Source organism: Mesoplodon mirus (genome assembly GCF_964341445.2).
Source record: "Mesoplodon mirus genome assembly, chromosome: 12".
NCBI lineage: Eukaryota > Metazoa > Chordata > Mammalia > Artiodactyla > Ziphiidae > Mesoplodon > Mesoplodon mirus.
The window spans coordinates 64429479-64442473 of NC_138988.1; the positions used below are offsets into that span (position 1 = coordinate 64429479).

At 40.2% G+C, this 12995-nt stretch overlaps 1 protein-coding gene across 6 annotated transcripts in view; it reads left to right on the top strand.

Moving 5' to 3' along the window:
• Positions 1–7349, top strand: part of HMGCLL1 (3-hydroxy-3-methylglutaryl-CoA lyase like 1) — a gene marked incomplete at both ends in the record, with an annotated part of 136397 nt that extends 129048 nt beyond the window's left edge. For 4 of the 6 annotated variants that reach the window (XM_082638909.1, XM_082638910.1, XM_082638913.1 and 1 more), the window contains 2 exons: positions 2983–3108; positions 7248–7349. In XM_082638909.1, coding sequence (XP_082495035.1) covers positions 2983–3108; positions 7248–7349 — 228 coding nt within the window. The remainder of the gene's footprint in view (positions 1–2982; positions 3109–7247) is intronic. The other 2 variants (XM_082638911.1, XM_082638914.1) reach the window with 1 other exon arrangement.
• Positions 7350–12995: the final 5646 nt, after the last annotated feature.

Sequence of the window (12995 nt, forward strand, 5' to 3'; positions counted from 1 at the left end):
TAGGTGAAAAATGCCTCTGTCTATTTGATGTTCTGGCAGACTTCCAGAGATGAGCTCAGTGTCTGAATCTTTGTCTTTTCCAACTACCGGACAATTCCACAGATTTCACTCCTAGAGCATAATTCTTTAAACTTACTATTTTGATTCACTGCAAATGTAGACTGTCCTAAATGGACCAGTAGTTTAGCTGGTCTGTTATTAACACCCAAATATGATTGAGCTTTGAGAGAGGTCGTGATAAAGGAAGAAGGGCCATTGCCACCTTCCCATGTTGAGTAGTATAATGAGGAGAAATGGAGGTACAGAAGCAAACCAATTATATCTGTAAACTTTGCATTAGTCCCAAAGGCATCTATGGCTTTTGGACTATGGTTCTGCCCTTGAGAGCCTTGGTAAACATTTTAGGTCTCACCAGAGAAAATTCAGAACAGTAAAATTGTGCAGCCCCTTGAACCATAATGGAAAAGAACATAAAAAAGAATGTGTGTGTGTGTGTGTGTGTGTGTGTGTATATATATATATATATGTATATCTGTATATATATATATGTTTGTGTGTATATATATGTATATACACATATATATACATATATATGAAACTGAGTCACTTTGCTGTACAGCAGAAATGAACACGACATTGTAACTCAACTATATTTCAATTAAAAAAATGTGCAGCCCCCTTGGCATGTCAAAGGAGATAGGAGCCACCTGAAGAGCTCCCAAGAGCTAAATCTCAAACAACGTGAGTGACAAGACATATAAAGGAACATTGGATTACAACCCAAAGTACTAAGTAAATAGCCATGAGTCTCTACTGATATAAACAAATGTTTAAAGAAATAAATAAATATGGGAGAAGAGACAAATCTCTCATATGGGAAATTTCTAAATAATTTAGGTAGGTATTCTTCACTCCTTAGGTGTGAGCTGCACATAGTGACTTTTTTCCAAAAAGTACCATATGGAAAAGGGGGCGTGGGGTCAAGGTGAACATCATCAGTTGTAAACCATATAGTAAGCACCTTTGATATGATGTGTTAAGACTGGCACTTCCCCTGTGTTGTTCTCCTCACAAAACTTCAGGACCCCAGTCTAACCATGAGAAAACATCAGACATACCCACATTGAAAGACATTGTGCAAAACACATGACAAGTAACAATTCAAAATTGTCAAGGTCAATGAGGACAAAGAACGTCGGAGAAGGTGTCCCAGCCACAGCAGGAGATAAGACAACTACATGTAATGTGGTACCCGGATGAGTTCCTGGAAAGGAAAAGGACATTAGCTTCTAAACTAAGGAAATCTGAATCATGTGTGGACTTTAGTTAATAATAACATATTAGGGCTTCCCTGGTGGCACAGTGGTTGAGAGTCTGCCTGTCGATGCAGGGGACACGGGTTCATGCCCCGGTCCGGGAAGATCCCACATGCCATGGAGTGGCTGGGCCTATGAGCCATGGCCGCTGAGTCTGCATGTCTAGAACCTGTGCTCCGCAACGGGAGAGGCCACAGCAGTGAGAGGCCCGCATACCACAAAAAACAAAAACAAAAACAAAAACAAAAAAACATATTATATGTGTTTGTTAGTTGTGACAAATATATCATAATGATGTAAGATGTGAACAATAGGGGAAATTGTGTGTAATGTATGGAAATGCTGTGTATTTTCTTCCCAAATTTTCTGAAAATTTAAAACTATTCTAAAATACAAAGTTTATCAAAAAATAAAGGAAAAAGAAAGAAAGTGTGATTCCCCAGAGCAGCAGTGAGAACAGCATCTGGGATCTTGTTAAAAATTCAAATTCTCAGGGCCCAGCCCAGACCTCCAGAATCAGAAACTCTGGGGATGTAGCAGCCATTTGTGATTCTGCTTCTGTGACTGAGAACTGCTGATCTAGCAGATTGGCCAAGGGCTCTGTTTCCCAGAATTTCTCATTTTAGATGAGGTCATGTTACTTTTTCTTCAATGTCCAGGAGTTAAGAGTCAGATTAGCCTCTTAGTGGCTTCTGATTTCCCAATTGTCCCTTTCCACAGAGGGCTGCTCTGCTTGCCTCTCTTCTTATGCTATTCAAATCTGATCCCCAGGGTCCCTTTCAGACCCTTTTGTGCTCATGTCTTTCACAACTTTTCCAGTCCACAGAGATCTCCACCTTGGATATCCCCAGACTCATAACATGAACCAACTTGCATGTTTCCAGAGGCCACAAATCACAACAGAATGTGAATTCTCTGGAGAAACGGGTGACCTTGGGCAAAATGTGTGATCCCTCTGTACTTGAGTTTCTTCATCTGTGATTTGGGGTTGATGGAAGAGTATCTATCTCCTGGGTTTTTGTGGGAGTTGTGAGTTAGTATCATAAGGTATTAATAATAATATCCAGCACTTAGTGAGGACCCAGTAAGTGTCTCTTCACTTCTCCCAAAACAGCAGGGTTTTGTGCACAAAATAAAGTAATGGCTCAGTAAAGATTGGGTGAATTGAGTGAATACGTTGAGCTCACAAGATACAAGTTCAGACATAAGGACAGCTCTCCACCCCCCACCCCACCCCCCCGTCTGTTTTCGAAGGCACCTTGATTTTCAGTCAGGATGTTGGAAATCTTTCCTGTTGGTTATATAAGGTTTTTAGACTAAAGCTCAAAATTAGGTTGGAAAATACACCCCATGTGTGTATTTATCTTACTTCAGTCTTCATCCCCTACATTTGTTCTGTTATCAATGAAAACATCATTTCAATTTTGATCTAAGATTATTCTCATTCCCGAGATCCTTAGCAGAGTGTCTGTTAGCCTAAAAGATGAGATTAGTCAGAAAAGAAATTAGCACCTCGGGGACTGTTCTAGCAGTAGGTGGGTAAGTGAATAGATTGGAATCATGGTTCAGATTTTCCCTATTTGCTCTTTGGAACAGGTTAAATAGAAATGCAACAACTTACATTCCATAAAGAGACAAACCTTGGGTGTTTGGGTTTGTTTTCCAGATGGGGATTAATGTGGTGGATTCTGCAGTATCCGGATTAGGTGGTTGCCCTTATGCAAAAGGTGCTTCTGGGAACGTAGCCACTGAGGATTTGATCTACATGCTTAATGGCCTGGGGGTCAAGACAGTAAGTTAACTTAGCATATTTTAATATTCATATATTCCTTGCAGATTCAAATTGGAATGCTTCTTGGATTTGGGAAGCAACTTTGAGGTCAAGTTTTACTACACTTTTGCTCTTTGCTAAAATGCATAGTGGGAAAATACAATAAAAAATTCTTGGGGTGGGTTTTATAAAGTAACTTATTGCTACAGTTAGATCACCAATAATGCTACCATTTTGCATTTTTATGGGGCTTCATGATCTCCAAAGTCCTTTTTCATCTAGTATCCAGTTTGATTTCACACACTTTGTGAATTTGAGCCTGTCTTTGTTACTATGATTATTGTTTTTGCTGTTTTGTTTTCCTTGGAGGAAAACTAAGATCTTGATTTTCTCATGGTGACAAGTAGGGCTTCTGGAAGAGAGCCCAGGGCATTTTTAAAATGGCCAGTGGAGGACCAGAGCTTAATAATACTTAGCATGTGAGCAAGAATACTCTCTTTACAAGTGCTACCTGAAAAAGTCACATGCTCTATAATAACCCACCAAAATTAGTACCTTGTTTTGCCACATGTTGTTAAAATGGCCTACCAGTCTCTAAGGCAGATTTTCTTTTTTTTAAGGATAAAATATAAAAGGCAAAAAACTGTTCACAGATTATCAGAAGTTCAAAACGTTTTCTGAGATGTAAAGCATCACCTGGATTACAGAATGGAATTGTCCTCTCCATCTCTCCTCTCTCTCCTCTTCCCTCATTCTACTGAGCGATGCTCCTGCAGCAGCCAACTTGTCTGCAGTCTCCTTCCCTGTGGCATTCTGTTTCTCACCTCCACCCCTTGCTCTTGCTTTCACCACCCCTTGGAATAGCCTTACTGCCCATACTCGATTTCACCTGGAAAGCGAGGCACCACCATCCTCAAAAACGCACCTTCTAGCATCTCCCTGCTGATTTCCCAGGCCCACACTGCTGGGTTCCTCTCCTCTGTGTTTCCAGGCTACCTTTGTGTCTTCCGCTGAACTTACCACAAGGTTGTAGAACAATCTTCTTTCTGTGTTTAGGTCCCCCTGCAGGTAGAAATATAGTATGACAGCTGATTCACAGGTGCCTGTTGCCTAGAGACCCTCAATAATGTTCAGTGAAAGACTGATACCACTTGGCACTAAACACCAGGAGCCTCTCTTCTCTGGTTAGAAATGGCTATTACAAAGTAGCCTGATTGTTTTTGTCATTTCCATTAGAAATGTATGACCGTGACAGAAGTAGAAATCCTTTCTTTTCTTAAAATTTATTTTATTGAAATATAGTTGACCTGCAATGTTGTGTTAATTTCTACTGTAAAGCAAAGTGATTCAGTTATATATATATATATATATTCTTTTTATTTTTTATTAAAAAATTTTTTTTATTTTATTTTTTTTTCTTTTTGCATTACATGGGCTTCTCACTGTTGTGGCCTCTCCCACTGTGGAGCATAGGCTCCGGACACGCAGGCTCAGCGGCCATGGCTCACAGGCCCAGCTGCTCTGAGGCATGTGGGATCTTTCCGGACCGGGGCACAAACCCGTGTCCCCTGCATCGGTAGGCGTTCTCTCAACCACTGCGCCACCAGGGAAGCCCTATATATTCTTTTTAATATTCTTTTCCATTATGGTTTATCACAGGATATTGAATACATTTCCCTATGCTATACAGTAGGGCCTTGTTGTTTTATCCATCCGTTATATAATAGTTTGCATCTGCTGATCCTAAACTCCCAATTCATAGAAATCTTTTCTTGAACATTTAAGTGACTTGGTTGAACTCAGCTGAGTTAACATATGAACTCTGCTTCATATGTGTCAGGCCATGTGGGTCCAAACGCAAATAAGCCATGTTTCCATTCCTAAGAATTTCACAGTTCAAGGACAGTTGTTACATTGGATATCAGCCAACAAGCCAAGATTCTCTGTACAACCTGTATCACTATGTCTCCCATTCCTAGTCAACTACCAAGAGCTACTGCTTCAACTTCTAAAATATTCTGGTTGTTTGTTCCTTCCTTACTATCCTTGCTGTAGCTACATCAGCACAAGTTCTTATCTCTTTCCTGGATATTCATCCTCCACACTGGTCTGCTGGTTTCAGACTGCCTTTAAATTCATCCTCCATGCTACCATAAAAGATTTTATCTAAAATACAAATATGAATATGCCTTGCTCCTACTTGGGTACTCATCAGTGGATTCCCATTTTCTGAAAAGCAAGGCTGTGTTCTACACCTTTTATAACTTTTCCAGTCACCTCTGCCCATTACTTTCCATGTATCCCATGGTATTTTTCAGATGTCTCATACTCTTCTCTGCTGACAGTACCTCATTCCTCTTACTTCTTCTCAAGGACTCATACTGTCCGTACAAGCCTCAGGTCAGGATTTACCTCCCTGGTACCCTTCCCTGACACACTCCTCTCCACTTGTTTCCATACCCTTTTCCTCAGTGGGTTGACTACCCTGCAACTCTGCCCTCACAATCATCCGAGCATCTCTCTCTCAGTGACTTTAGTGGAAATACTGGATTTCCTGTTTAGGGCTCCATATTGCCTGCTTGACCACAGGTACCCTCAAGACAGAAACCATATTCTGTGAGAAGTTCTTGAAACCCCAAAATGGATCATAGTACATGAGACATATTTAAGCACCAGGTTTAAGTGCTACAAGATTCAAGAATAAATGCAACATTATTTCATAAAGGTATCTGTTCATTAAATAAAACGGTAGAGGAAGGCCAAAACAGAATCCTTTAGTATGATACCAACCAATCCCACTGCATAATTACTATAAATGGAATTACTGGAAAGCAAAGAAGAATGCTGGTGACTAAAATCTTGTTATCTTTTGTTAGATGTTATTCAGAAATGAAAGACACACATGTAGCTTATTATTTACAAAATTTACATATTACTAGATTACGGATGTAAAACCAAAATCTGCCTAACAGATACTCCACCCAAAACCATTACCATGACAAAACCAAAGCACATGTTAGCATCCTAAAAACAACTTCATAATAAAAAGAAACAGTGAAAATTACTTACCTGTCATTTTACAAAATATTTTTGATGATTTTTAAACAGAAGTAAACTACAAAGAAAACAGTGCCCTAAAAGTTTCTAGAGAGAAATGACTACCTATATTAAAATGATGACCTCTTTTTGATCACTTGTATGAAAAGCCCCTATGAGTATTTATACTTGTCTGTTTTAAGAAAACGACAAACTTACATAAATTTTAAAAACTACTCCTTAATAGCAAGGGAGCCTGAGTCTGTTTGATTTTAAGTCCCTGTTGTTTCTAGTCTGTGTAGACGGAGGGCATAGGAGCTTATGAAATACTACATGGGCAAATCTCTGGTTAATCCACCTAACACTGTGCCCCCGTTCCACCCTCCTCCCCCCCAGTGACAGCACAGGTGCAGGGTGGAAACCTCGATGGTGATATTTGGCTCCACCAAGCCCAAGATGACGAGCCTGCCTTGAACTTGGCCTTCATACCCAACTGTCGATCTGTCATCCATGGATTTACCAAAGCCTTTGTTGATCCTACTTATGCTTTCAAACAGTACAAGCTCTCAGGCAAACAAGTTCCAAATGTGTACTAAATACTACTTCATTTTATTGGACTACCTCCTTCAATTTCATGCCAGTAAGAGTGTTTCTAAACATGATTAAAAATTATACATTCATCTGTCCCATATTTCTTACAGCTTTGTCAGGTTTGTTCCTTTATATACTAAGAGGAGTTCCCCCCCAAGTCCTTATCTTTGAACTCCTCCAAACGATTATCATTTTAATTGCCCTTCACTGATATTTTGTAGAATCTTTCTGGTTCCACTGTTGTCCTTTGTAGAGTTTAGGTATCAGCATGAATTACACTGAGTTATTCAGGTGTGACTAGCCTATGGTTTTATAGGGTCAGATTCAAGATACGTTTTAATAAAGCAGAAAAATCTAAATCTACATAATTCACAGAGATAAATGTGGCCACCCCCATCAATAATGAACAGCATTTTGTTTAGTAATTTTAAATGGTTAAGTAACTACTAATACAATTAAAAGGAATCCGTTTTGTCTTCTTTCTCCTTAACCCCCCTTCCCACCTGGTATCACTGTCATCTTTGTCTCACCAGGGTGTGAATCTTTACAAAGTGATGGAAGCTGGCGACTTCATCTGCAAAGCTGTGAATAAAACTACAAACTCTAAAGTAGCACAAGCCTCATTCAACGCTTGACTTGAATGTATTTGTGAGTTAAGGCTGAGAAGCTCCATTTCAGCTACAGATACTCATCTGAAAATCATTACTGCCAACTTGTTCTGAAATGTGAAATAATAGACAAGAGTGGGGGAAAAAAAGAGATACTTTGAAAAAGAGTAGGCTGGATAGATTATGAAATTGATGGGAAGATACACCAGTCATCAGGTGAATTGCAAGCCGAGGCTAAATAATAAAATTTGTGGACATGCTTTGAACTTGGAGAAAAGTCTACTCTTTTGCTCTTATAGAAATAACTTTTTAATTTAGTCGACGTGAAAATTGGCTTCAGATTTCCCTAAGTATCAAAAACTGTGTTAATACTTAATCAAGCTGGCTTAGCACAGCGTACATATCATCAGTAGTTTATGAGCTCCTGCATGGTGTGCAAAGTGTGTGGCCTCCATATTATACGTTATGTGCCTCTGGATCTCAACGTCCCATTTGCCAAGTCAGTTAAATTATGGACAAAGTGCCAAATCTCCATCTGACCCTACATAATTTTTAGCGATAGAACTTTTATATTTCAAGTATGCTAACATCTGTTAATTATTTCAGTGGCTTTATCTTGTTCCAAGAGGCTGTGGTCAGTGACAAGATGCCACACCCTGGAAACATATTACCTTCCGTGTTTGTCACATGCATCCAGTTTACCTTGCTTTCCCCCTCATGAGCTGTAGTGAAAACCAGGAGCATGTTACTCGGCTTTTGAGAAACAAGAGGTACAACTTTCATCCCAATGTCTAAGTTGCAGTGATGAGAATAGAGTGATACATGTACTTTTATCATTTTCAGCTCACTTCCAAATTGTCCAAGAAATGTCACTGTGATCCTAAGAATATTAAGGCAGTTATTAAAATTCATGAAAAAAAAACAACTTTTCCAGTGATTCAGTTTGATTAAATCACATCTGTTTGGGGTTGACTTTTTATGGTTACTTTTAATGTTGAAGTGGCTGAAATTATATCTTTTGCAATAGCATTGCCAGAAATAGCAAACATTAATATATCAAAGTTGAGAAGAGGCACAGGACGGCTATGTTAAGAAAGAAACATTTCTGTAACCTATGCAGATCGTATGGAGACAGTATTATTCCATGTGGATCTGAATCGTCAGTTTTATTATTTATGTAGACTTCTCCAACGATAGTGGGTGATCTTATCTTTGAATAAATTTGAACAGAATTTGAAATATGAAAGTGAGCATTGTGGGCTTTCTATTAAATATTCATCAAAACCACAGAAATGAAAAGAAATTCAAGAAAATAAGAGAAGTACTGATTATAACTACGTTAACTTTAAAGATACACAATCATAAGAAAAGGATCACAAGGGAAGTGTATTGGAAATTGACCAAAACTAAGTTCCTATGGAGAAGGCTAACGCTCAGGTCATGATGGGTGACAGAGCAGGAGCTTGTCACCAGAACTGAATGACTCTTTGCATTTGGGTTAGTGCTGGGGCAGGGTCAGTGCAGAGAGCAAGCAAAATTGCAGCTCTTTGTGGATCTGTTACATCATCTCTTTTCAGGAAGAACATGACACTGTACCCGGGGGCAGGGGTGGGACACGTGCCCTAGTGTGCACAGCAGGATACCTACCCATCTTCTGAGGAGACTGACTTTTCCTCTCTCTTATGCAACTGTGGAATTCTTAGTTTTGAGATGTTCGGCAAAGCATCAGTTGATACAAACTGCTTATAGAAACAGTGAAGGACCAAATTTTGTTGTTTAGAAATAAAAACCACGGACTCTCCAAAAGGCAGAGCAAGTTGTGAGAACCCCAGGTGCAGCCTAGCACACACTTACATGGCACACACATCAGTCTACCAGTTCGTATCCCAGAACACCTGGAAGATTCCTAATCACATGCACCACAGGAAACGTTTGTGTTTTAAGTATCTGTTATCCTTTCTCCACCCAAACCATCTAAACCCCTCTGCTAACTTAAAGAGCTTCTTTTCTGGTTTTGGGGGAAAAAATCACATAATCAATAAATCTGCCTGAAGTCCATAGGCAGAATCCCCTCAAAGCTATGTTTCCACTAACCAGAAAACTTTGGAATTGTTGTAGGACCTACCCAAACAACCCACCCACACATAAACCCACACCAGGGTTTGCCCTGGGTGAAAGCTTAGGAATGGCAAAGAAATTATGAAATACATATAGAAGTAAACTTTTATGGCATCTGCCCTTTAAGACTACTGTAAAACGTAGAAATTTTCTAAATTCTGGATTCATGAAATTCATAAAGCAAAGAAACGGAAACTGCCTATGACTTGCTGAGAAAATTCAGAATGCCCTTTTATGCTATCTATTCTGATCACTATAACATTTAATAAATACACTTTTAGCTACACTTATATGGCTATTCATTTCTATTTATGTGCATGAACTCCAGACATGAAAGTGACAGGTTACTTAGCATTGAATATGTAAGCCACCAATATCCCTATCATAGCAGTAAAGGAGAGATAAAATAAGGCCTGGGAACCCCCCAGAAATCTGTATTAAATAGGCACGTGAAGAATTGCTGTGAATACCCATGATCATTTGCAAAGTGCTTTTGTGGACTAGAAGATAGAAGTTTTATGCTTATGTGGGGCAGGTCTAAAACTTAAAAAAGAATAGTTTTGGAGGTATAGAGCTCGGGAGGAATGAGTGGTCTAGGGAGGAAGGCAGGGAGGAGGGATGCAGGATGGAAGGAGGAGGAGACGGTGGGGAGAGAGGGAGGAAGAGAAAGAGAGGGCTGAGAAACTGTATTTATGTCCTGCCTGTGAGCAGCTCCAGTGGAAGGCATCTCCTCTTCTGGTAGAAGCATCAGTTAGGCTGCTTTAAACTGCAGGCAATAGAAAACCTCAACTCCATGGGCTTAAGCAGCAACAGTTTTCTCAGATATCTCAGAAATATTGCTTTTCCACCATCATTTAGCTTCGTGACTCATTTTTGTTACAAGATAAGAGTTTCTGCCCATTTCCCTGTTGGCACCTTTGGGCTCCTGCACCTGGGAGTTGCAAGATGGTTGTAGCACTTCTGGGCTTCACCCTTCCCACAGGGCTCAGCCTCTGCTGAAGGCTTTTTCTTCTGGAATGCCTGTTTTTAATCAATGAAGAGCATTTTCCCCACCCCATCCCAAACTTCCTCTCCTGTTTCACTGGGCAGAACATCATCATGTGCCCCTCCCTTAACCACTTACGTACGGAATAGACCATTAGGATACACAAGCCAAGGTTATGGGTGACCTTGAGTGGATCCGTGCAGTGGTGGGGAAAGAGGACCCTGTAGGAGAACGTTTCCTGGTGAGGCAGGGTGGGAGAATTGAAGGCAGAAGAGCTCACACCTCTCAGGAAGGAGCTGTATCCAAGTTCTCTGAAACTGGAGGAATGGATGGAAATAGAAAAAAGTTTCAAACGTGAGAGGAGTAGGTTTCAAGGGTAAAGTAGTCCATCTTGCTAATTGGTCTCTATATTTTTCAGGAAGGTAGGAAGTGAGATCTGCGAGCATTACAACTGGGGGTGGAGTGAGGGCTTGAGAAGAATGGTAACGTGTGAAACCCACCCAGAGCAGTATTAGAGGTTAATGTACTCTAAAAAAATAGTACAGATGAACTTATTTACAAAAACAGAAACAGACTCACAAACATAGAAAACAAACTTATGGTTACCCAAGGGGAAAGGTGGGGGGGAGGGGAGATAAATTAGGAATTTGGGATTAACAGATGTACACTACCATATGTAAAATAAACAAGCAACAAAGATCCATGGTATAGCACAGAGAACTATATTCAATGTCTTACAATAACGTATAATGGGAAAGAATAGAACAAAAAGAATATGGATATATACATATATATGTATGACTGAATCACTTTGCTGTACGCCAGAAACTAACAATATTGTAAATCAACTATACTTCAATTTAAAAAAAAAGGAAGTGAACTTACTCTATAACAGTTTTCCAGGGGCTGTTATGTGCTAAATCTAAGTCCACTTCCTGGTCCTCATGCTACCTTTACACCTCTGTGTTCCACACACTTCCCCCTACTTGAAGCACTTCTTGATTTCTGTGACCCTGCTCTCTCCTGGGCCATACTACATCCTTGGTCCCAGGTCCTACCACCTCTTTCATTGTTTGGTCTCCTTCCTCTCTCCATTGTGTTTAACTAGAGACTCACAAATGCAAAATTGCCTACACCCCGCCCCCTCATCCAAATGTATTCTGTGACCAGAAGGGTTGTCATCACCTGGGAGCTTTTGGGAAAAGCAGAATCTGGGGCTCCACTCCAGACTGACTGCATCACCATCTGCATTTTTAACAAGATCCTTGCAGGACTCATATGTTTATTAAAGTTTGAGAAGCACTTGCCAGTTTGACACCTCCTCTCCGGTATTTAACAGGTATTGGAAGCTCCATGTATTCCAAGTACCTTGTGGCACTTCCCCTTGTGTGTTGTGTCCTAGCCTGTTGTCTTTTCTCTGCTCCTGGAACAAGCCAGCCTGGGACCCATTGCAGGTCCTTACCTGGTTATTCTCTCTTCCAGTCATGGGTCATGCTCCTTCCCTGGCTGTGATTTCTGGTCACTCAGGTCCTGACAGCATAAATACCACCTCCTTAGTGAGTCTTCCCAGACAACTCCAACTAAAGTAAGGCTTTAGTTACTTTCTCTCACATCAACTTGTTTCATTTAACTCTTTACTTGTTTATTTAACTCTTTACTTGTTTATTTAGTTGTTTATTTTCTTTCTTTCCCCAAGAGAATACATGCTCTAAGAGGGCAGGGCCTTTGCTGTGTTTAACATTCTTACTTCCTTAGGGCCTGGTGTAATAGCTATCTATTACATGGTGGTTAGGAGAAGAAGGGGAGTATGTGACACAGATGTCACATTCCCTGCCACCTTCCTCCCCTTGACTCTGTTTCCTGGAAAGATCCAATTGAATAGGCTCATCATCAGGATTTCTCCAGGATGCTTGGATTGGAGACAGATTTCACCAATTTTCTATATGTGGTGTCCCTCAAACTTATTATAACAGCAAATAAAAATATACACATCAGTTGTGAGAAGGAGACACTGACCCAAATGCTCAGCCCCAGAAGAGAGGATGTGTACTGGACTTACTGCCCATCCATCTGTCCTGAGTTGTCTTTGGCATCATCTGATCTATTACTTAACCGCTGTGCAACCTCAGTCGATTTACCAATCCCTTTAAACCTCACTTCAAACTTCACTTCCTTTACATATAAAACTTGGATAATAATGGCACTTATTTACACAGCTGTTGGAAAGATTTCATGAAATAATGCTTACAAGTGTTTGGCAAAGTGCCCATAAGTGGTCAATAAATGTTAACTATCATCATTTTTATTGCCCCTTTCTAGGGCGCTGCCCTGGAATGGAACTCCTCCTCCCTTATGAGTGGTTTAACCCTCATGGAGGCTCTCATAAAAGATCATCCTGTATTCTGTTCCATGAAAAGGGTGCATTGTCTTAAAAGGTCTGCCACGATCCTAAAAGAGACAGCTCACCATTAAACCCCAGAACCATGTAATCTTAAATTGGCACCAAATTTCCATGCTTCACTTCTTACACTGCATCATTGAACTATGCCTTCTGAGCTGACTTTTCTGTA